A 26,356-nucleotide genomic window follows, 5' to 3' on the forward strand; every position below is an offset into this window, starting at 1 on the left:
TTTCAATTAGCAGCAAGGGATCTTTTATATGCACCATCCCATAGGCAGGATAGCATATACTGCAGCCTTTGATGTATCAGTCATGGTGCACTGGCTGGAGCGAAAAATAGCCCAGTGGGCCCACCGACGGGGATTGATCCCAAACCGACCGCACATCAAGCAAGCGCTTTACCACTGGGCTGTGTCTTGCCCCTTTTAAAACAAAGGTGTACGAGCTAAACCTCAAATTCAGGCAAAAATAACAGACATTCAGGCAAGATGTGGTAACCTGAGAGCTTTTCACCATGTAGTTCCATCATTCTATCCTCAAAATTAGTTGTAATCCATGTAAACTGTGCTAACCTGAGAGCTTTTCACCATGTATTTCCATCATTCTATCCTCAAAATTAGTTGTAATCCATGTAAACTGTGCTAACCTGAGACCTTTTCACCATGTATTTCCATCATTCTATCCTCAAAATTAGTTGTAATCCATGTAAACTGTGCTAACCTGAGAGCTTTTCACCATGTATTTCCATCATTCTATCCTCAAAATGAGTTGTAATCCATGTAAACTGTGCTAACCTGAGAGCTTTTCACCATGTATTTCCATCATTCTATCCTCAAAATTAGTTGTAATCCATGTAAACTGTGCTAACCTGAGACCTTTTCACCATGTAGTTCCATCATTCTATCCTCAAAATGAGTTGTAATCCATGTAAACTGTGCTAACCTGAGACCTTTTCACCATGTATTTCCATCATTCTATCCTCAAAATTAGTTGTAATCCATGTAAACTGTGCTAACCTGAGAGCTTTTCACCATGTATTTCCATCATTCTATCCTCAAAATTAGTTGTAATCCATGTAAACTGTGCTAACCTGAAACCTTTTCACCATGTAGTTCCATCATTCTATCCTCAAAATGAGTTGTAATCCATGTAAACTGTGCTAACCTGAGAGCTTTTCACCATGTAGTTCCATCATTCTATCCTCAAAATGAGTTGTAATCCATGTAAAAATGCCTAGTGATTCGTTTGCAACCCTATATAGCTGTTTGGCAGTAATGGTAATATGAATAAATGTTGTTATCCGGATTCGGGCTTTTTCGTTTAAGTCAGCCAAAAACCAGCTTGCCCTCCTATAAAAATGGGAGACCGTACAACTACATCTTAAATTTATGTAATTCTACCTGAAAGTGTGATAAGTTGGTGCCAAGTGATTATAACTGATGATTGATGATCAAATTCCAACTGATTTCAAACACAACAGAAAACAAACATATAAAAATGGTTGCAACCAGATAACATATAAAATGTGATGTAATGAGAAAACAATCAAAAACAATTCTTTACAAACATAAACAAAGTCTTTTAGGATTCAGCAATCTAATACTGATTTGTAAAAAATTAAGAAGTAAAAATGTCTTTAAAAAAATCATGATATAAAGAAAAAGTTTGATACATGTACCTATCATCCTATTCAGTCTCCACAAAAAGTTACATAAATTAAACAAATGTCAAACTAAAAACTACATTGCATTATTATGTATATATGCTATATATATGTTTACACATTTTACGTTTGGAATGTACACCTTTAACATCAAACTGGAGAAAACTTGGAGTGTTTTCTCTTTTATATACTCACGGAAAAAAGTTCCTGCGCAACATTAAAAATATTGTGATTTACATAGATGTACTATTTATCTGTTAAAAGTACGGTGATCCTCTGCTGCCTTCTGAACCTGAAATACTGTCTACACAATGCTTGGTGCTCCACCTGTGATGATGTAACAGAACAACGTACTGATGTACGGTCATGGTCGTACTTTGTTATCACCTAATCGGTCGCGTTCAGTTCTTCCACTGATTGGCTTTAACTTAGAGATGCATTAGGATATTAAACGTATCATTTCCAAATGATTTCATATGTGCACCCGCTTAATACTGACGATTTGCTGACATGGCGTCACGTGTTGACTCCCTAAACATGGAAGATCCCTAGTACCCCTAAACTGTCGAGAACATCTCCGCAGATATTGCATAGTGTTCTGATGAACACCAATGAATACCAAAATTACTAGCAACAGCGTTTGTGCCGTTCTAACCTCAATCATACCCATCATTCGAAGGAGTCCATTTTCTGGGAGGCATGGCATCACACTGATGACGATCAGATACCAACAAAAATATTTTTCTGAGTGATAAGAATCCATACAATAGTTTTAAAGTCCAACGAAAAGAAAAATGATATCAAACAAGAGCACGTGACCAAGAATGCCAGTAATGCAATGTGTGATCACAAAGTATGAATAGTTCATGCAATTGATAGGACACCACTGGAATATCGACGAGAGTGATTACACGTTCAGTTACTGAACTTTTTATAACCAGATTTCAAGTAAATTATATTCTATATGCAATCATTTGGTGCACAGGAACTTTTTTCCACGAGTATATATACATGTCCTCTCCTCAAACTAGTACATATTCTCCAATAGGATGGCCTAAGATTCTTCTACTGCGCACCCCTTCCTGTCTTGGTCACGTGACTGTAACTTCCTTCTTTTCCTTCGCTCTTATGGTTTGGACGTCCTGGGTTTTGCTCCAACGTAATCTGAACAATCTATCCTTTTTACTTGGTTTATTTGAGACTTTAATATCTGTAATACATTTCTAAATGTTGTTACGTTTTTGTTGTACAATTATTTTGGTTGTAATCACTTTATCGTTAGGGAAATATGTAGCAGTTTGAGGACAGGTGATGTTAAAAAGAAAAGGGCTAGCTCTGGCACTCGTCAAATTCACGAACTGCGAATTTTAAAAGCAATTGGCGAAATTTGTTTTGTTTAAAACGATACCACTAGAGCAAATTAATCATAGACTATTGGATCTCAAACATTTGGTAATTTTTGACATAATATTGTCTTAGAGAGAAAACTCACTAAATTGTTCCATTAGTAGCAAGTTATCTTTTACATACACTATGCCAGACAGGATAGCACATACCACAGCCTTTGATATACAAGTCATAGTGCACTGGCTGGAATGAGAAATAGCCCATTGGATCCACCAATGGGGGGTCGATCCCAGACTGACCGTGCATCATGCGAGCGCTCTACCACTATGCTACATCCCCCTCTCCCCATTGTCATATAATGATCAATTTCACACTTTCTTTTTGTAAAGAAAACATTTTCATTATTTCCACCACTTGTAAATATCTAGATAGAACACTGCATAGCTATGTCAAATCTGAATATGAAACATTAACAGATAAACGTGACCATACTGAATGATCAGACATCACAAAATGCAGCCAAGTCTGTACATCAATGATAACATATCCTAAACGTTTCTCTCATCATAAACTCGATTGCGTTGCTTGTGCGACTTTCGAGCCTGTTTTCCTCCCTAGAGCGTGTGATATGAACTGGCCGGCTTCCATTAACCGCTGAATGTTCACGCCCTGAAAATAACAGATGTACATGAATACTATTTATTACATAACGTCCAGTGAAATATAACAAATAATTATCAACAGATGTACATACACATTTATTACATAACATCCAGTGAAATACAGAAAAATATTATTAATATTAAAAATATTAGAGACATATTTTTATTATTTATTAAATGTTGGAAAGTCGGATTATCAAACTTTAACAAATCATAAGAAATTGGTGACAGAAAACTAGTTGACAAAGTCTGAATTGATAAGGATATGGCCTGGACAAAAAAAGTTAACAGACAGACAGACGAACGGACAATGTCATAACAAATGTAGGGTTTTAGATTGCATTGAAGTCGAGGCGATAAACGTTGCACCCAAAATACAGATTCCCAAAATAAGTACAAATATGCTGACCTCAAAACCACTGAAATATGAAGCTTGGATTATATTAAAATAACTTTAAAGGGACATTCCTGAGTTTGGTACATTGTAAGATGTTTCCGAAAAATGAAATATTTCTACGATTAAACTTACATATTAAATATATTTTCTCGTTTACAATATCAGTGTCTGTATATTCAACGTCTTTCTGGTTGTCTTAATATTTGTAAGAAGCCGAAACTGGATTTTGTCTTAAAATAATTGCGTACGTAACAAAAAGTATATTTTAGGAAATAAAATGAAATTTAACCTAGTACAAATAGTAGAACGATCAGAAACACGTTTAATATACAGCCAGTAATATTTTATGCAGAAAAATATATTTGAGATATACAATTACAATCATTAAAAAGTCTCTGTTAGTCGATAACATCTTAAAAATTGCATCAAACTCAGGAATGTCCCTTTAAAATTTAATGCCTTTATGAATATTCACAAACCTTCAGCAGCTATTAATAACATTACTGCACTAGAAAGACCCTGTTGTGCTAAGGGCAGACAGGAAAATGCTGTTGTACCCAAATTAGTGAGATCTAACAACCTGATATGTCCCATCAAAAGTGGGTTATGTAAAAACTGTCAAACAACATGTGTAGTGGAGAAAGTTTGTTTGTTTTCTTTAAAGACAGCACTGGAGAACATTGATTTATTAATCATCGGCTACTGGATGTCAAACATATGGTCATTTTGACACAGTCAGAGAGAGGATAACCGCTACATTTTTTCCATCAGTAGCATGGCATCTTTTATATGCACCATCCCACAGACCATCTTCATAAATCAAGGCTAATATTCGTTCCTCGTATTCAGCATTGATACATGTCGTCAAGAAATTGTGCCACAAAATGATTAAATTTCATTGGATGCGATGAGATCTGATTGCAACGAATCGCAACGCTCCTTATAGATTCCCTTGTTATTGTAAACAAAGATGTCAGCGTCCATGGAAACGTGTCGTGTTTGTCAATATATAAAAAAAAAGGTTTCGGCGGTTAATTTTTGATATTGCTTTCAAGATTGTCATATGTTACTGATGCTGTGATTGGTCAGCGATGTCATCGTGTAAGGGACATAATCGGTGTTACAAATTTTCTTCCACTAGAGGGCGCTAGTAGTGGATATCAGTAATCTTGACTACATGTATCAAGGCTGAATACGAGGAATGAATATTAGCCTTGATTTATGAAGATGCCCACAGACAGGATAGCACGTCCTACCACGGCCTTTGATATAGCAGTCATGGTGCACTGGCTGGAACGAGAAAGAGCTCAATGGACCCACTGACGGGGATCGATCACAAACCGACCATGCATCAAGTGTGTGCTTTATGTTTAGTGAAGAAAGGAAGGAAATGTTATATTTAACAATGCACTCAACACATTTTATTTACGATTATATGGTGTCAGACATATGGTTAAGGACCAAACAAATATTGAGAGAGAAAACTTCATGGACTACTCGTTTCGATTAGCAGCAAGTGATCTTTTATATGCACCATCCCACAGACAAGATAGCACATATCACAGCCTTTGTTACACCAGCTGTGGAGCACTGGCTGGGACAAGAAATAGCCCAGTGGGCCCACCGACGGGGATCGATCCTAGACCGACCATGCATCAAGTGTGTGCTTTATGTTTCATTGAGGAAAAAACTCACCGTGTTGATTGCGAGTCCGTTCATCAGATACACAACGTCCTCCGTCGACACGTTCCCACTCGCCGCCCGTGCATACGGACACCCTCCAAGACCAGCCACCGAGCTGTCAACTACCGACACGCCCATCTGAAACACACATCGTCATGGTATTCAAAATCGTGATTAGCAATATTTCTAGTCAATTAAAAACTGATTAGCAACTACTGGTTAAATATTTTATTTTAAAATTGTGTAGCGATCTTTGAAAATTGAGCAGAGAATTTTGATGTGATACTGAAGAAAAAAAAGTTCCCTGAACACATCTGTTCATAGCATAGTAATTTATTCTAATTTCAGGGACGTAACAATGAGAGGAGGTAAATTAACAAATGTGTGACAGCGTGACAAACCAATTACACAATAGCATTTGATTTGTTCATTTTCAAGATATTTTCATAGTTATCAAATAGCATTTTAATTTGTTTGTTTTCAAGATATTTTCATAGTTATCAAATAGCATTTTATTTGTTTGTTTTCAAGATATTTTCACGCTTATTAAATAAAGTCCGTCTTGCTCTGAAACGGCAGTATTCAGGCTACCATCAGTGACAGCACCAATTTTGAGCCCTGCAAGCTACCTGTAGTGCGGCCAGTATATTCGCCAGAGCTTGTCCGTACGTGTCATGACAGTGGACCGCCACCTTCTCAACCGGGATCTTGCGCGTTACCGTGGCAATCAGGTCCTTCATGCCACCTGGCGTTCCAACCCCGATCGTATCCCCCAGCGACACTTCATAACAGCCCAACGCTATCAGTCCTTCTGCCACCTGTAACAAACGACACTTCGTAACTAACAAACGACACTTCGTAACTAACAAACGACACTTCGTAACTAACAAATGACACTTCGTAACAGCCCAACGCTTTCAGTCTTTCTGCCACCTGTAACAAACGACAACTTCGTAATTAACAAACAACACTTCGTAACTAACAAACGACACTTAGTAATTAACAAACGACACTTCGTAACTAACAAACGACACTTCGTAACAGCCCAACGCTATCAGTCTTTCTGCCACCTGTAACAAACGACAACTTCGTAATTAACAAACAACACTTCGTAACTAACAAACGACACTTCGTAATTAACAAACGACACTTCGTAACTAACAACGATACTTCGTAACTAACAAACGACACTTCGTAACTAACAAACGACACTTCGTAACAGCCCAACGTTATCAGTCTTTCTGCCACCTGTAACAAACGACAACTTCGTAATTAACAAACAACACTTCGTAACTAACAAACAACACTTCGTAATTAACAAACGACACTTCGTAACTAACAAACGACACTTCGTAACTAACAAACGACACTTCGTAACAGCCCAACGCTATCAGTCCTTCTGCCACCTGTAACAAACGACACTTCGTAACTAACAAACGACACTTCGTAACTAACAAACGACACTTCGTAACAGCCCAACGCTATCAGTCCTTCTGCCACCTGTAACAAACGACACTTCGTAACTAACAAACGACACTTCGTAATTAACAAACGACACTTCGTAATTAACAAACGATACTTCGTAACTAATAAAAAACACTTCGTAACTAACAAACGACACTTCGTAACTAACAAACGACAACTTCGTAATTAACAAACAACACTTCGTAACTAACAAACGATACTTCGTAACTAACAAACAACACTTCATAACTAACAAACGACACTTCGTAACTAACAAACGACACTTCGTAACTAACAAACGACACTTCGTAACAGCCCAACGCTATCAGTCCTTCTGCCACCTGTAACAAACGACACTTCGTAACTAACAAACGACACTTCGTAATTAACAAACGACACTTCGTAATTAACAAACGATACTTCGTAACTAACAAAAAACACTTCGTAACTAACAAACGACACTTCGTAACTAACAAACGACAACTTCGTAATTAACAAACAACACTTCGTAACTCACAAACGATACTTCGTAACTAACAAACGATACTTCGTAACTAACAAACAACACTTCATAACTAACAAACGACACTTCGTAACTAACAAACAACATTTCGTAACTAACAAACGACCCCATGGCCAAAAAAAAAGAAAGAAATGTTTTATTTAATGACGCACTCAACACATTTTAGTTACGGTTATATGGCGTCAGACATATGGTTAAGCACCACACAGATATTGAGAGAGGAAACCCACTGTCGCCACTTCATGGGCTACTCTTTTCAATTACAGCAAGGGATCTTTTATATGCACCATTCCACAGACAGGATAACACATGCCACGGCCTTTGATATACCAGTGATCCCAGACCAACCGCACATTGAGCAAGTGCTTTACCCTGGGCTACGGACCCCCCCCCCCCCGTCCCCATGGCCACTGCCTGTTTATCAAAGGCTGTGGTATGTACTGTCCTGTCTGTGAAAAAGTACATACCTAAAAGATAGCTATAAGTGCAAGAGATTATTAAAATAAAATTCGCCTGTTGGTTTACAAATTCCCAATATGGTGAATTTGGCGAGTGCCAGAGGTAGCCCTGCTGTCTTTGATAAAAGATGGGAATGCAAGTCGGCTAAAACTGATTAACATGCAGTGCAAGACTACGAACCTCAGCAACTCTTTCCGGTGAGACGTCATTTTCGTATGGACAACCCAACACACACGACACATACCTGAAAATACACACGACACGAGTTAAAAAATATCACAACCCAAAACATACTTGGAAATACACACGTCTGTTATTTCTTTTACATTCATCTGGGTATGAAAAAAAAAATCATCCACAAACATCTCTGTGAACGACTTCGCCTAACAGACAATTCTTAAATACAGACGAAACACAGTTTAACAAATGACACTGATGGAAACAAATAAGGGACCGCATGGTAGCTGAGACCAAATTTAATAATGACTACTAGACCAGTAACATCTGCATACAATACAAAGATGTAATGTTGGACTGACTGTCCATAACACGGTTCACTTCCTGATACTACAGGAAATGTTTTATTTAACGACGCACTCAACACATTTTGTTTACAGTTATATGGCGTCGAACATATGGTTAAGGGAGAGAAAACCCGCTGTCGCCACTTCATGGGCTACTCTTTTAGATTAGCGGCAAGGGATCTTTTATATGCCACCATCCCATAGACAGGATAACTCATACCACGGCCTTTGATATACCAGCTGTGGTGCACTGGCTGGAACGAGAAATAGCCCAATGGGCCCACCGACGGGGATCAATCCCAGACTGACCGACCGCACATCAAGCTGGGCTATGTCCCGTTCTGATACTACAGATGATGTTTTTTCTTTCAGTCAATGTTTGCTGCTACTCTATTCAAGACTTCTTTGTTTTAGTATTGAAAATATCAGACAGGACAACACATAAAGAATGTACGTATGTCTGGTGAGCTTTGAGGTTCACTAACATACATAGGCAGGGAATATTTGTAAAACAAAATCTTGATTTGCGACATTTCTAGTCAATTGAAAATTGATTACAAGTCACTGTTTAATGTTTTAATCTTGAGTAGCAATTTCTGAAACCTGCACTGCAAATCGCAACGCGATATTGAACAAAATGTTCCACAGTATGCTTCCAAAAATGTACCAATTGTATAACGTCTATTGACAATTCAGCATACTGCTCGCCAGTGCTAATTTTATTGCATATATATCACAGGGCTTCTAGAGTTTTTATAAAATCCACTAGCCATGGGATCAGTGATTTTAAAAATTTACTAGCCACGATTAAAATTCACTAGCCCTACTTTACTTTAATACAATTTTACTAAATAGTAGTAATAATTGGATGTGTCACCTAAAGAGAGAGACAGAGGTTAAAAACACTAACAGGGGGGGTTGGGTGGGGGGCAAGATATTCCTATTTACAAAATAAACTTCACTGCAACATTTGACTTCTTTTTTTTAACTAGCCTTCGGGCATGGCAATGGTATTTATTTACTAGCCCAACATTGAATATCACTAGCCATGGGAGTGGGGCTACAATAATCTAGAAGACCTGTATCCTCTCTCTACCTCACAGGACTCTCTCAATATTGTGATATTTTTCATAGAATTTATTCTCACATTGAAACTGTACTGAAATGAAACCTTCAATGTCCCTCTCATTTTGTTTGACACCCAATATCCGATGTGTTCTGGTTGTTCGTTCGTTCGTTCGTTTGTTCTTATGTACTGTCAGTTTGGGATCGATTCCCATCAGTGGGCCCATTGGGTTATTTTTCATTCCAGCCAGTGCACCACAATTTGTATCTATCAAAGGCTGTGGTATGTGCTATCCTGTCTGTGGGATGGTGCATGTAAAAAAAATCATTTGTTCGTACATTCATTCATCCGTTCATTCTTCTTACCCTCTAACTGGAATGTTGGCCTCGCGGGCTGCTTTTGTAACTTCCTCGAACCTCTTCAAGCTTTCCTCAATGGAACAGTTGATATTCTTCCTGCAGACCAGTAAGATAAATAAATTAGTCAATCACATTTTTAATTTCAACTTATTTTCGTGCTTATATCCAATTGAGGTTTAAGCACGACGTCAAGGGCACACAAACACCTCAGCTGTCTGGGCTGCCTGTCTAGGAAAGTGGGTTAGTGGTTGGTGAGAGAGAAGAGGGTGTAGTGGTCTTACACCTACCCATTGAGTTGTTAAAACTCGCTTTGGGTGGGAGCCGGTACCGGGCTGCAAACCCAGTACCTACCAGCCTTATGTCTGATGGCTTAACCACGACACCATCGAGGCTGGTAGTTAATCACAATGATGGTCTTGAACTCTACAAATGTCAACAAGTCTTCAATTAGGGAACACAAATTAAGTAATATCAGTGCAACAAGAAACCTAAACAGAAATATGCGAAATGAACTTGTACAGTTTATGGCTAAAGTCTACTTTCCATTAACATTAATCTTGTAGCATCTGATTTATCGTACACGATGTGATTTTCAAGATAGCTGCATTTCCGCAAGTAAATTAAACAAAATTTTACATTGATGAAGTGTACTTTTAAGCTGCTTGTAGGGTGTATACTACCAAATCAAATTCCATAGACGACAATAGTAACATATGTGGCTAAAATTCCTACCTGCAGTGTATCAATCAACATAAATGCCACGGATATAAATACTACCACCCCTCACCCTTAAAGTGAATCAGAAAAAATTAGGGGTCAAGCTGCTCATTTCTGAGATAACGGGTAGCGTCTATGACTACGCTAGTTCCACACAAAATTTGAGTACTTTTTTTTACAGGTACCCCATACATATTTCAAGTACATAGGTACTTGACACAATGGTACTAGATGAAATAAAATTGAATACATTTTTTGCCCAAATGAAACTATCTTTTTGTTACAACCAACACACTCACATTTATCACCAATCACAGGACTTGTGGTGTTCACTTCTCTATCAAAAGTTTGGTGCACCTCGAACTTTGACCCAGCTGGAAGTTATTTTGTTTAGTTCTACCTATAAATACTTTGCATTATGACGTCACAGTGCTGAAAACATTGTTCGCGGGAGAAAATGGTTCATCTATCAACTTCTTTTCAGAGCACTGAATGCCTGTGTATGTGGAAGAGGTACTGTGTGTGTGCACCTGAAATTGTGTTAATAGTAAGCAGGCCTAATAATAAATTTTTACAAAAGAAAGAAATGTTTTATTTAACGACGCACTCAACACATTTTATTTACGGTTATATGGCGTCAGACATATGGTTATGGACCACACAGATTGAGAGAGAAAACCCGCTGTCGCCACTACTCTTTCCGATAAGCAGCAAGGGATCTTTTATTTGTGCTTCCCACAGGCAGGATAGCACAGACCATGGCCTTTGTTGAACCAGTTATGGATCACTGGTCGGTGCAAGTGGTTTACACCTACCCACTGAGCCTTGCAGAGCACTCACTCAGGGTTTGGAGTTGGTATCTGGATTAAAAATCCCATGCCTCGACTGGGATTCGAACCCAGTACCTACCAGCCTGTAGACTGATGGCCTAACCACAACGCCAACAAGGCCGGTCACATTTTTACAATGTAAAGAACTACAAAAAACTTACATTAATTGTTAATGTGACTGCTACATTAATGTCTTCAAACATTAAAAACAAATTCTTAAATTAGGTATGATGCAACCGTAACACTACTTGAGGGTAGGTGATATAACTGAATTTTAAATAATTTCTCTTACAACACACAAACAGCTACGTTATGTTGATATTAAATTTAAATTAATAATTAACTCTACGTACTTGCTGAAACTCTCAGAGGCGGCTCCAAAAATAGCCACTTCATCCGCTCGGTTTGCCATCTAAATAGAAGGAAGGAAATGGTTTATTTAACGATGCACTCAACACATTTTATTATGGTTAAGGACCACACAGATAGTGAGAGAGAAAAACCCGCTGTCGCCACTTCATGGGCTACTCTTTTCAATTAGCAGCAAGGAATCTTTTATATGCACCATCACACAGACAGGATAACACATGCCACGGCCTTTGATATACCAGTCGTGGTCCCACCGACAGGGATCGATCCCAGACCAACCGTGCATCAAGCGAACACTTTACCACTGGGCTACGTCCCCCCCACTCCCCCATCTAAATATAAATTAAATAATTCAATTTAATTTTCTACACGATTTAATGAAGTTATCAAAAATACATTATACACCAAGCAGTATGTTTTTGTGGGCTTATGTGAAAGTGTTTCATTAATATATTAAAATAAATATTTATAATGGCTGGATGGGCAGATGGACAAACGGACACACTGATGGACAAACAGATATACTGATGGACAAACGGACAAACTGATGGACAAACGGACAAACTGATGGACAAACGGATACACTGATGGACAAACGGACAGACTGATGACAAACAGACAAACTGATGGACAAATGGACACACTGATGGACAAACGGACATACTAATGGATAATCGAACAGACTGATGGACAAACGGACATACTAATGGATAATCGGACAGACTGATGGACAAACGGACATACTAATGGATAATCGGACAGACTGATGGACAAACTGACACACTGATGGACAAACGGACAGACTGATGGACAAACAGACACAATGATGGACAAACTGATGGACACAATGATGGACAAACAGACAGAATGATGGACAAACAAACACACTGATGGACAAACGGACACAATGATGGACAAACGGACACAATGATGGACAAACGGACAGACTGATGGGCAAACGGACACAATGATGGACAAACGGACACACTGATGGACAAACAGACAGACTGATGGACAAACGTACACACTGATCAGCAAACTGACACACTGATGGACAAACGGACATACTGAGGGACAAACTGACACACTGATGGACAAACTGACGGACAAATGGACACACTGATGGACAAACAGACACACTGATGGACAAATGGACACACTGATGGACAAACGGACAGTGATGGACAAACGGACAGTGATGGACAAACGGACACACTGATGGACAAACAGACACACTGATGGACAAACAGACACACTGATGGACAAACGGACACAGTGATGGACAAACGGACACACTGATGGACAGCTCTGAACTGGTTTAGAGCTCCCTCATATTATGGGTGGATGACTGAACGGATGGGGGGGTTCATGGATGGGGTTTGATAGATGGGGTTTGATGGATGGATGGATGGATGGGATGGATGGATGATGGACAGATGGACAAACAGATGGATGGACGGATGGATGGGATGTGTAGATGGATGGATGGATGGATGAACCATACATTATTCCAATTCAAATTGAAACATCTACAGTGATAAAGTACTCGAACACTTAATTTGTATAGTATCTTGAGAAACTCTTAAAACAATTAACAGTCGTGTAATTAGACTATCACACTGTGTACTCTGTTCCATGCACTGAAGTCCAAACTGCATACCACACCGAGTACACTGATAATATACATAGAGCTGTCAAGGCATGAGATACCAGCCTCCCACCCTGGTACCGGCTCCCACCCTGGTACCGGCTCCCACCCTGGTACCGGCTCCCACCCAGAGCGAGTTTTAACAACTCAGTTGGTAGGTGTAAGATCACTACACCCTCTTTTCTCTTACTAACCAATAACAACTAACCCTCTGTCCTGGACAGACAGCCCAGATAGCTGAGGTGTGTGCCCAAGACAGTGTGCTTGAACCTTAATTGGATACAAGCACGAAAATAAGTTAAAATGAATGAATCCCCCCTAAAGCTGGGGGCTAGGAGATGCAGCTATTTGGTCAGGTCCATGGCGATGTCATGGTAGGGAGTCGTATGGGGACGGGGGAGGGGCGAAGGCTGCCTCTCACACAAAAACACCCTTATTTTTACTGTTTTATAGATATATATTAAAGCCTTTGGTAGCAACTTGTTTCACAATTGAAATTCATAACACATTTCTCTGATCAATATTTGTCAGAAGCTTTTAGTACAATTTAATTATTAATTGTATATCCATGGGAATTCATTTCACAGTGTAATGAAAACAAAACTCAGATAATCTTGTCATTATATATATATATATGTTAATATCATTAGTCGAGAAAGTACAGAATCTACTACAGACGCAAGATTTCATTAAATATTGTTTTGTGTAAGGTTTCACGACACAGATCACTTCCGGGTGAGAGTTCATTCATCACGGTCCACTATTGTTCCTAATTGTGACACATATTCACTTCTAGGAAATGGTGAAGAAGTAAAACAATATGTATATTTAATGGTAAGCCTTCTGGCTGTATTTTGCCCACGTTATTTTGTAATATTGTGCATTGACCTTTTGGGACATGGGTGTATAGTGCAAAAGACAGCTGGAGTGAATCAGTTAATGAACCACCAGTTCTGACCGGTACTAAAGCCAGATGCAGTCATATAGCGAAAAACTGAGACAGGAATGTTTTCAATTTTGGAGTGAAAATAAATGCTTATATAACGTATATTTGCAGTGGAGTATGTTGTTAATGCCAGCGAGAACCCGTTCTATGGGCAATCTTCATTTGAAGTTGGGCAATTTAACACGGGTTTCAATGGCAGATGACATCTGTGTAGTGAGACATAAAAATACTTTTGAAGGACATGAGATTTGACATCTTGAATGTGTGAGCGTGATTTTGACCAAAACTTGAGAGGTGACAGTCTGTATACAAGTAGCTGAAATGTGTGCTCAGGGCCCGTGCTTATAAAACTTTCAGAGTCCGGACTCCATCTCTAATGACGTCACACGTATACAATTTGTATGGCGTTGCCATGACGTTAAAGTCTCACTCTATTAAGAGTCTTGTTACTAGACTCTAAAAGTTTTATAAGCATCAGGCTAGTAGCATCACAAACAGGCAGTTATTTTCAAGGTTTGGCGTGAGAACCAAGTATATCTGAAACATGGGGTTACGTACGGCAGCCTGAAAACCCGTAAGGTTTGGTGTGAGAACAGAGTATATGTGAAACATGGGGTTACGTACGGCAGCCTGAAAACCCTTAAGGTTTGGTGTGAGAACAGAGTATATGTGAAACATGGGGTTACGTACGGCAGCCTGAAAACCCTTAAGGTTTGGTGTGAGAACAGAGTATATGTGAAACATGGGGTTACGTACGGCAGCCTGAAAACCTTTAAGGTTTGGTGTGAGAACAGAGTATATCTGAAACATGGGGTTACGTACGGCAGCCTGAAAACCCGTAAGGTTTGGTGTGAGAACAGAGTATATCTGAAACATGGGGTTACGTACGGCAGCCTGAAAACCCTTAAGGTTTGGTGTGAGAACAGAGTATATCTGAAACATGGGGTTACGTACGGCAGCCTGAAAACCCGTAAGGTTTGGTGTGAGAACAGAGTATATCTGAAACATGGGGTTACGTACGGCAGCCTGAAAACCCTTAAAGGAAGGGACAATCAAGGCATTTGACCTGGTATGCATATTCAACGATCTATAATGCACATTATTGCTTAATATCAACAAGTATAATCTTATAGTTAATTAATAAAACGGTTAAATGTGACGGCTATTATATATAACGGGTGCAGCCATTTTGTACCATCCTAGTGAATACGCCCTCTGGCGAGCACGCGCCACGTCAGGAATTAGTCTTCGAACTGAAGAAACAAAACATACCTGATTTTTGCAGATGCATCGCAATGTCTATAATAATAGCCATCCCAGTAAGCCCGTAACAATTATATATTATTTTTCAATACAAAATAAACCACCATTGTCAAAGTGTTAAAATAACTGTGTTATGTTTTGTACATAAATTAACCCATGTACTGAAATAATAATCGGAGTGTTTTCTTGGTTAATTGGTCTTTTCTTTCCGTGGCCTGTACCTGTGGTTCCTGATTGGCAGGTGTATATTTAGACGGTCCCCAGACACTGTGTCTAGACACACTAAAAAGATGTGCCTCTTTTATTAAGATCACAGGGTATTGTGTTATAACCACACGGATACCCCTCTATTCGTAATGGACATTACCAGCCGCCCTGCGTTATTACTGTAAAACTCTTGCTTAAGTAGACTTTCCCATCTAAAATCACAAAACTGACCAATTACGTAGTCCCAAGAAAAGAAAATTATCACTTGGGTATCGTGAGTGGTCGTTTTTGCTGGAACATAGCATACCAATAGGCCTAATAATATAAAAAAAATTCTCCATTTCGTTCTATTGATGCAAACTGAAATATATTTAGTTAAATAGTTTATTATACTATCAAGTCATTTATGTTGTTTTACAAGTCAGGTTGATGAAAGCGAAGCGCTTTGTCGTAATTAGAGCGTTTGTTTACACTGTGCATAGAGCAGATGGACGGAGCTGACGTCACTTCACCCCAAGCTATACCACCGGACGTCACAAAAACGAAACAAAATGGCTGCCCCCAGTCAGCAGGAATAATCATGTTTACTCTAAAATGACGCGTTTTTCATTTGTTAAAGTGTCAGTTTGTGTTGGTGGGCCGGGTATGCATATTTCCAACACAAAATTCTCTTGTTTGAGTTTACTCTACCTTTAAGGTTTGGCGTGAGAACCAAGTATGTCTGAAAAATGGGGTTACATACGGCAGCATGAAAACCCTTAAGGTTTGGCGTGAGAACCGAGTATGTGATGTCAGGATGTCGATCGATTCCCTGCATCACAGCATCGTGGTCGGCCATCTGTAAAATGAAAACGACATCAGTAAACAGAGGCAGATCTAAGGGGGCTCCAGGGGCCCGGACCTCCCCCGTCTCCTAAATTTGCAACAGTTATCTATTTTATTATATATTAATTTTCTTCTTTTTTTCGATCCCCTCCAAACCTCCCCCAAAGTTCCCTTGGCATTTCGCCTCATGTCATTAGGCCCCCCCCCACCCAAATGGATCTTCTGGATCGGCCACTGGTAAACACTAACATCTACAACATATAGAAGAACAGTAGTCACAGGAAAGAAGTTAAAAGTTTGTTTTCTTTAAAGGGATTATCCCAAGTTTTCAGCCCTAGCAAAACTTCTGTTCGTTCCCTACAACAAAATAAACACAATCTACTTTTCCCTGTTTGTAAAAATACTATCCTACCTTAACATGTTTTAAATATAAAACATTATGCAGATAAAAAGGTTTGGAAAGTCTTATGGCCGATTTATTTAAATGAAAATTTGTATTTGGCCACTGGAAGAAAAAATGTTTTTTGTACAATATATGAAATTATGTGCAGGAATTTTAGCAGGGAGTCTTAACTGTGGCAATTATGGGGGGGGGGGGGGGGGTTGTTGCATCATGCTCCTCTGGAAAATATATTGAAACAAGCATTCTGAGAGTACTGCTAAAGCAATACCTGTCCTCTACCGAACTCAAATGTTTTTCGTATCTCCTAAATTCAAGGACCATACTTCTGTAAAAAGTGGGTAAATCACCACAAAAGTTAAAGTTGATCAGTAACAGTACATAATAAAGGTATCTACAAAATTTCATATCAATATCTTCAGGCACTGCAAAACAAACCTCTGAAAAACATTTTATTTTTATATCTCCTAAGTTCAAGGGCTATAACTCAGTCACAAATGGGTAAATCACCATGAAAGTCAAACTTGATCTGTAACAGTACATGATAAAGCTATACACAAAATTTCAGTTCATTATCTCAAGGTCTTCTGAAAACTATGTCCAGAAAACAGATTTTCACATCGCCTAAGTTCAAGGGCCATAACTCCGTCAAAAATGGGTAAATGGCCATGAAAGTAACACTTGTTTTGTAACAGTACATGGTAAAGCTATACACACAATTTCACATCAATATCTCAAGGCTTTCTAAAAAAACAAAAACATCCGTAAAACTATATGTGGGACAGACGGACGGACGAAGATGAAACCTATAGTCCCCTCCAGTTGGAAAGTAGGGGACTAAAAGCAATTTCCTTGAGATGAGGGATGGGTATGTCCCCCGAAACCCTTTCCCTAAACATGCTGAAACAGACCTGTGGAACCCATTTTGGCGAAACGAAGCTCGTCACTTCAATGACGGGTAAGTTGGCCGCTGACAGTTTGTTGACGAACTGAATCTTCACGTCTGTGGGAACCATGTCCTGTTCAAAACAAGGTAACATTAAGTAAAGAGCCGGTTATCAGTCGAAATACTGTTATTTATGAGCAATAAAAACTTTTTAATGACTAAAATGACACACATGCATTAAATACATTCTCATACGGTCTGCAGGGCTCAAACTTAACGATGGCACCAACAGCAATTGCCATCACCGAGATATAAATTGCCGGAGGCAGGGAGCATCACCGATGGCACTTTTATGTCGTTGGTAAAACTCCTCAACAATGGCAAGATGTATACAGCAAAATAACATTTCAGTCAATTTTATTTGCTACAAAAGTCACTTTAAAAATATTGAAATAGGCAGGCTCAAATTTGCCATGGGAGACAATTTTTTAAGTTTGAGCCCTGGGTCTGTACATTCAATATGTTTGTGAAGTAATCAGAGGCGGATCTAGGGGTACCCCCCCCCCCACTAAATTTTGTTCCCTAGGCATTCTGCCTTATGTCACTGGGCACCCCCTAAATGGATTTTCTGGATCCGCCACTGGATAATGTTTGTATTGTTTAACAACATCACTTGAGCACATTCATTTATTTATCATAGACTAAATTTGATGTTAAACATTTGGTAATTTTGGTGTATAGTCTTAGAGAGAAAATCTGCTACATCTTTTCCATTAGTAGCATAGAATCTTTTATATGCACCATCCCCCCAGACAGGATAGCACAAACCATGGCATTTGATATATACAAGTCATGGTGCACTATCTGGAGTGAGAAATAGCCCAATGGGCCCACCAATGAGGATCGATCCTAAACAGACCACACATCATGTGAGTGCTTTACTATTGGGCTATTGATTACTCATCGGCTATTGGATGTCAAACATATGGTAATTATGCATCATCAGAGGAAACCCGCTACATTTTTCCTAATGCAGCAAGGGATCTTTTATATGCACTTTCCCACAGACAGGAAAGCACATACCACAGCCTTTGTCCAGTTGTGGTGCACTGGTTGGAACGAGGAAAAAAACCAATAAGCTGAATGTATCCACCGAGGTGGTTCAATCCTGTGACGCAAGTGCCTCAAGCGAGTACTCAACCGACTGAGTTAAATCCTGTCTCCCTAAAAACAGTTTCCGATGGGTTCCCGTGATCACAAGGCACGGAACCGAAAAAGTGTTTCCCCATGATATTTTAAATCCTAAGGCCTGCAAAGCAGATTTAACCTCCCAATATTAATTTCATATTAATATTGTTACAGGGCTAGCTCTGGGTGAGCAAAAACAATTCGCCAAATTATCTCCAAATATGCAAAATCCACTGTTCATTTTCAACAAAATAACCATTATTACATGAAATGTTTTCACCAAATTCAAATAAAATTTGCCAATTGTTCCTGAAATTCGCAATTGGCGAATGGCAGAGGTAGTCCTGTATTACCTTTTCATTTTGCAGACCATCACGAGGCCCCACTTCAACGATCTTCACGAAACTTGGCAGGCCAGCCATCTGCAAAAAATAAATGTTTGTTAAAATATATAATAGTATTGTACATGACATGATGATAAAAGTCAACCATCCACCTATAGTTTGCTTTTCAAAGTTGTAATTATCCCACCTAAAAAAAAAGTTTGTTTAACGACACCACTGGAGCACATCGATTAATTAATCATCGGCTATTGGATGTCAAACATTTGGTAATTCTGACACGTACTCATCAGAGGAAACCGCTACATTTTTCCTAATGCAACAAGGGATCTTTGATATATGCACTTTCTCACAGACAGGACAGCACATACCACGGCCTTTGACATACCAGTCATGATGCACTGGTATGAACGAGAAATAGGCCAATGGGTCCAGCGACGGGGATCGATCCTAGTTATCCCACCTAAACAAACCAGTGCAGTTGTAGTTATCTGGCAATACCTAAAGCCTCATGCTCATGCATTTTCCAAAGCATGTCAAATATACTGAATCTGATGTAAATTACCATAATCACTGAGAATGCATTTTTTCAAACTATGGAATTAAAGGGACAGACCCTAGTTTCAACCTGTGAAAATTAACAATAAGTTTAGTTAATCTACAAACCTGTAACACATTTGGATAAAGTTACAATTAAGTAAAACATGAGTCTGTGACTTTAAAATGGTGAAATACCCTCTAAAAATAGACTAAGACTCCATAACTGTTACTTCTCAGACGCACGTGCATTTTTAAAAATATGAGAAATGCATTTTGTGATATTAAAACACCAGGATGACCAAAAACACTTCGAATGTATGGAAATTGATAATCTAAACCATAAAATCTAAGTAAATTATGATTTCAGTTATCAAAAATGGCTACAGTAGTCAAAAATATACTTTAGTGTTTAAAAACTAGGGTATGTCCCTTTAACTACAAGTTATATATTTCTGAGGCAATTGTTTTCTAAACTGCACACACAAATGGTTTTTGTTTTGTTATTTCCAAAACAATTACTTTTTTACTAAAATTATTTACAAAAACACGTTTGTACGAGGATGAGACGGACAGACATTCATCAATTAGAGGCTTACACCCAGTTTGTGTTCCAGACACCTGGCCAGGAAATTAAAGTCCAAACAAAATTGTTAACAACTACAATAAATTACTTTCCCCAAAATTTTGTCCAGCTACAAATCATGATAAAAACCATTACAGTGACAGACATTCCACATACGAGACTGTAATGATGTCACCAGTATCGACGTCGCTGAGATTGCATAGGGCGAAATACATGCAGTTTTCTGTCGTCTACCATTTTCCTTGTTTATGGAATACTCTTGAAGAGGGTGGGTCAATATGATGTAATCTAACAACATCATGACATGCGCTAACATATAATGCACTTATCATGACGTCAGATTAATTACGTCACATACTTAGAACACTTCCACCCCTCCTGAAGAGTATTCCACAAAAAAGCAAAATAGCAGACAGTGAAAAATTACATGTATTTTGCTCTCAGCAAAGTCGATATAGGTGACATCGTTACAGTCTTGTATGTGGAATCTGTGTCACTGTAATGGGTTTTTTCACAATTTGTTTCGATAAAAAGTGCAGAAAATCTAACGGTAATTAAAGGTAAGAGTGTAATTTATCTTGTTGTTAACAATTTGGTTTGGACTTTAGATTCAGTTTCAGAGGAATCCATGAAGAATCGCCCCCAAGGCAGTTCGCCCCCAGTTTGACCTGTTCGCCCCCAAGTCGATTCGCCGTCAACTTTTAGTCAGTTCGCCCCCAACTCCCAATTATTTGTTACTTTTAAATAATTACTGTATTGTTTCTTTAGTCAAATTAGTGACATGTTAAAGTGTGTGTGTGTGCGTGTGTGTGTGTGCGTGCTGGTGTGTGTGTGTTTCTTTTCTTATAGGGGAGGGATTGTTGTCTTTCCACGATTTGGGTGGATCATGAGTCAGTCCAGGCACTGATGATATAATCACCAGTTTAATTATATGTATATGTATATGTATATGTATATTTGTAGATTCAAATTACCAGGATGTGTACCACATCCTTATCATGGGACCGACCATGGGTTTCGGTTTCGATACGATAGATGCTCTTTGAATACACCTGGAAAAGGCTGTTTACCATTCAGGTATGAAGAACCTGCGACATGGCACACCTGACTGACAATTAAGCATTGATGACATTCATAATATATCTGTTTATTCCAGATTCTTACGAAAGTAAAATTCTGCATGATCTGAAAATGTAAATCATACTTGCATCAAAGTTCGACAACTGCCAAACCGTGCATCTAAAAATGCACATCGCCGAAAAATTGGGTAGTGTTGCACTAGAGGAAGCTCGGCGCACACAGATGGGTCCAGACCACACATTCACATCAACATAGTGGTATCTTTATGGGGCGAAATGACTGGGGGCGAACTGACTGGGGGCGAAACGTCTGCCAGGTCTGGTACCCGTTTGCTTTTCAGAGGTATGCAATTAAATGTTTTATGGGAGGCCTCACGACACTACTTCCCCCCCCCCCCAGCCCTCCCAAAGTGGATGAATACGCACATCCATCATTTATAATATATGTAATACATTATGGAGCGGTGAACTATCACTATTAGTATGATCAGGAGCGAAATAGTTTAGGTACGAAACTGTCAGATAATCCATTAAAAGCAAGATCAGTAATTCATTATTGTTTTAAACCTAAATACACAAATAAAACACAGCAACACTAAAGCATTAAACAAATAAAATAACAAATTACGCCAATTTTCGCGTAATTCCTGATGAAGTTCTTCTGAAAGGCAGAAGATCTGGAACAAAATATTCGTTGCAAGGAGGCTGCCATATTATCATCCCGCATTAAAAACAATAATACATATTTTAACCTGACGGTTATAATTCTTAAAGACAAATATATCAGTTTAAATTGGCATTGAACATGTGGGTTTTTTTTTTTACCATAAAACATTATAAAGTATTTATTTATATTTGTATTATAAAAAAATATTTACATTTTGCTATTAATCCCGCAAATGAAAATGTCAAGGCATAAAAGCCCAACCTACCAATGCTTCCAAAAATAGCAGAATGTAACAATATAAGATAAAAACTAGTTTTTTAAAGTGAAAGTACCACTGAGATAATATCGGTGCACACGTTCAAGTGTTTGTTCAGTTTGTTTTATCTCTACACACTGCAACGACACAAACATTACACATGTATACTGATCGAGAGACTGGCGAATACGGACTGGTTAACGAATTGGTTGGTTGTTGAATAACAGTGACCGGTATGTAGAATGCACGTTGAGCCCCAAATATGTAGGCCTATGCCCAAAATAAATACAACCGAAATAAGTAGGGCCTATAAACATGCCAACCTCAAAACATTTTACCTCCAAACCACAGAAATAATAACAGTACCATATTTCGTTATTTTTACATTTATTTGTAATAAATAATTATAAATTAATCGATCCCACGCATAATCTTTGCATAGATAACTCAAGAATTCGACAAAATAATGTATTTATAAATACAGGCACGGCAAAGTGTGTGTGTGTGTGTGTGTGTGTGTGTGTGTGTGTGTGTGTGTGTGTGTGTGTGTGTGTGTCGCGGGGGGGGGCTGGGGCTCTATACCCCACAACCACCACCACAATAATTCTGAATCAAAAATATTATTGTTAGTAAATCTTAAGGCATATAATATACATGCATTATACTAGATAGGATGCAGGAAATTGCATTTCAGAACATCTTAAAAAAAAATCATGGGAGCATACCCGCCTAATCCCCTAGAAACTTAAATTTGCTTTGCGCCCTCGAGCTCAGTCAGCCGCCCCCCTTCCCCCCCCCACCCTGCCTACTTCCTTCCGCCGTTTTTTTTTTAACTGTAGCAAGTTATAAATTATTTAATTATAATTTCTTATACCTATATAGTTGAAGGTATGATGCTTACATTTCACAGGAAAAATAAATTAATAATTTAATAATTTTGCGAAAATCCGCTATCATGCACCTTTGAGATAGCACACTTTTAAGCTTTAATTACATTAAAAGAACATGGAATGTAATTTTGAACAGGCCCATCCTCAATTCTTAAAAGCTGTTAATAACATTAATTACTGCATTAAAAAGACCTCGCTGTGCTCATAATGTTCAGACAACAAAGATGCCCGGCTGTAAATGCGATGTCAGCCCGCGAAGTGTAGCTAGATTCTGTACATTAGTCTAACTGTAATCATATCTCATTGGAGAATGGACTCTATAATAAAAAGTCGCCTCGGTTCAGGCGCGTGTGCTGGGGGCGGGGGAGGGATATCTATTTTGTTCTTTCTACGAGCTTAACTCTTAAATCTTTCCCCTAGAAACTTCGCTCCCCATGGTATTTTGTCCCATTCTATATAAATAAAAACTGTTTCTATCCCATTATAGATTAATAAAGGTAATAATATGCCTTGTGTCTCCCACTGTGGATATGATGTGCCTCCCCCCCCCCCACACTGTGTGTGTGTGTGTGTGTGTGTGTGTGTATGTATGTATGTAGGAGTAGTAAAAAAGGATGAAATAAAATCGAGACTCAATAATAGGGGGCCTGTATATTCAGCCAGACCAAAACGGGCATTTTTAAAGTAAAATTAAAGATCTAGGGCACTATTAGATCTCTCTCTCTCTCTCTCTCTCTCTCTCTCTCTCTCTCTCTCTCTCTCTCTCTCTCTCTCTCTCTCTCTCTCTCTCTCTCTCTCTCTCTCTCTCTCTCTCTGGGGCGGTGGTGGTGGGAGTTACCGCTCCCTGCACCCCCATTAGACTAGATAGGCTACGGCCCTGTCTAAAATGCCAGAATTTGACTTTCTCTTAGTTACACGATACTGAGCGAAGCTATATAATACGATATTTATCGTAAGATTGTGTGATACGGTTAGATCAGTTTACAAACGAGGCCGCACGAAGTCGGACGAAAAGCTAACGGTTCACGTAAATGTTTCTCGTTCTAGGAAGGGGCGGCACGTAGCCCAGTGGTAAAGCGTTCGCTTTATGCGATGTCGGTTTGGGATCAATCCCCGTCGGTGGGCCCATTGGGCTACTTCTCGTCCCAGCCAGTGCACCACGATTGGTATACCAATTAAGGCCGTGGTATGTACTGCCCTGCCTTTGGGGTGGTACATATAAAATATCCCTTGCTGCTAATCGAAAAGAGTAAACCATGAAGTGGCGACAGCGGGTTTCCTCTCTTAATATCTGTGTGGTCCTTAACCATATGTCTGACGGCACATAACCGTAAATAGTAACCCATGAATTGTGTTGAGTGCGTCGTTAAATAAAACATTTCTTTCTTTCTTTCTAATGAAAAAATTTAGCGGGTTTCCTCTCTTAAGATTATACGTCAAAAATTATCAAATGTTTGACATCCAATAGCCGATGATTAATAATCGATGTGCGCTAGTGGTGTCGTTAAAAAAAAAAAAAAAAAAAAACCCACCAAACAAACAAAAAACAAAAACATTCTAAGACTGCTCGATTTTGTATCTATAGCAAATTAAATGTTTTTATTGTGAAGATTATGCCTAAACAGAAGCTAAAACACGGATTAATATATAATATATAACTAACCCCCCCCCCCCCCTCCGCTCGACCCACACCCCTCTACACCGGCCCCGGGCTCTTCAGCGTGCCCTTCTCAGTCCTACCTGTTTTTGTGTGTGTGTATGCCCAAACCCTCCTCCCCAACTCCCGCAATATAAAATTCTGGCTACGTTTCCCACAGTTACTGGCATCTTCCGACTCCTATAAGATACCATAGGCGTACGAGATCCCATTGTGGGGGGTGGGCTAATTTTTGCCTTTATCAGGAGCGTCGAAAGCAATTAAAAGTTGGTACGGCCATGAAAGCAATGTATATGATGAGGTCTATACTATGTGAGCGTATATGTATGTAGGCCCTCTATGTATGTGTATATGTGTATACGTATATATGTACGAGTGTTTGCGTATATTTTTGTGCATGTGCAGTATGATGATTGTTCCACACCGTACATAGCTGTGCTAATACCATTGCATATTACATTGTGAATTTATTACATATATGCATTGTACTGTATACATATATATTATTTCCTGTAAAACCCATCTTGTCACTGTCAAATGTTGTTATTTCATATTCCCTATATGCCGTTATGTAACGGCCTGGGAGAAATAAAGTTCTATTCTGTTCTGTTCTGTTCTGTCATAGGAAGAGAGAAAAAAAACGTTCTTGGCCCAAACAGTGGTACAGATTCTGACGCCCCAGCTAATTAAACAAAAATGCCCGCATCTGGATAACAACATTCATTCATATTTAGCATTACTGCCAAACAGCTATATAGGGTTGCAAACGAATTAAATTACTATACATGTACACAATAATTTTTACATGGTATAGAATGATAGAATGGGCAGTTGCACCCATTGTATAAAAGCGCCATATCATAATTTAATTACGTGTACGAATATGGATTGAACACTCGTAAGTGTAACCGTAATTCTTGACAAAGGCGCGCGCCCAAGTGTGTGTCTGTGCGTGTGCGTGTGCGTGCGCGCGCATGCACATGTGTGTGTGTGTGTGTGTGTGTGTGTGTGTGTGTATGTCGGGTGGAGGCGGGGGTATGCATCTCAGAGGCAGATCTAGATCGTTCACCTGAAGTGCGATTTGTCGCAGGATTGAGCACCCTCGATGCATTCGGGGTTTTCCCCTATCTAGCCAGTGTCCCATGGC

At 39.0% G+C, this 26,356-nt stretch overlaps 1 protein-coding gene across 1 annotated transcript; it reads right to left on the reverse strand.

The window, feature by feature from the left end:
* Nucleotides 1-2,991: 2,991 nt before the first annotated feature.
* LOC121377425 (hydroxymethylglutaryl-CoA lyase, mitochondrial-like) lies at nt 2,992-22,452 on the reverse strand. The gene is made up of 10 exons (XM_041505408.1): nt 22,368-22,452; nt 19,550-19,618; nt 18,034-18,141; nt 16,640-16,735; nt 11,818-11,876; nt 9,924-10,013; nt 8,149-8,212; nt 6,152-6,340; nt 5,535-5,660; nt 2,992-3,449 (listed from the first exon to the last, which is right to left on the reverse strand). Exons 1-10 carry the CDS (start codon nt 22,449-22,451, stop codon nt 3,345-3,347), a joined length of 990 nt encoding a protein of 329 aa, XP_041361342.1. The 5' UTR covers nt 22,452; the 3' UTR covers nt 2,992-3,344.
* Nucleotides 22,453-26,356: the final 3,904 nt, after the last annotated feature.

This window comes from Gigantopelta aegis, chromosome 7 (genome assembly GCF_016097555.1).
Source record: "Gigantopelta aegis isolate Gae_Host chromosome 7, Gae_host_genome, whole genome shotgun sequence".
In the NCBI taxonomy this organism is placed as follows: Eukaryota; Metazoa; Mollusca; class Gastropoda; order Neomphalida; family Peltospiridae; genus Gigantopelta; species Gigantopelta aegis.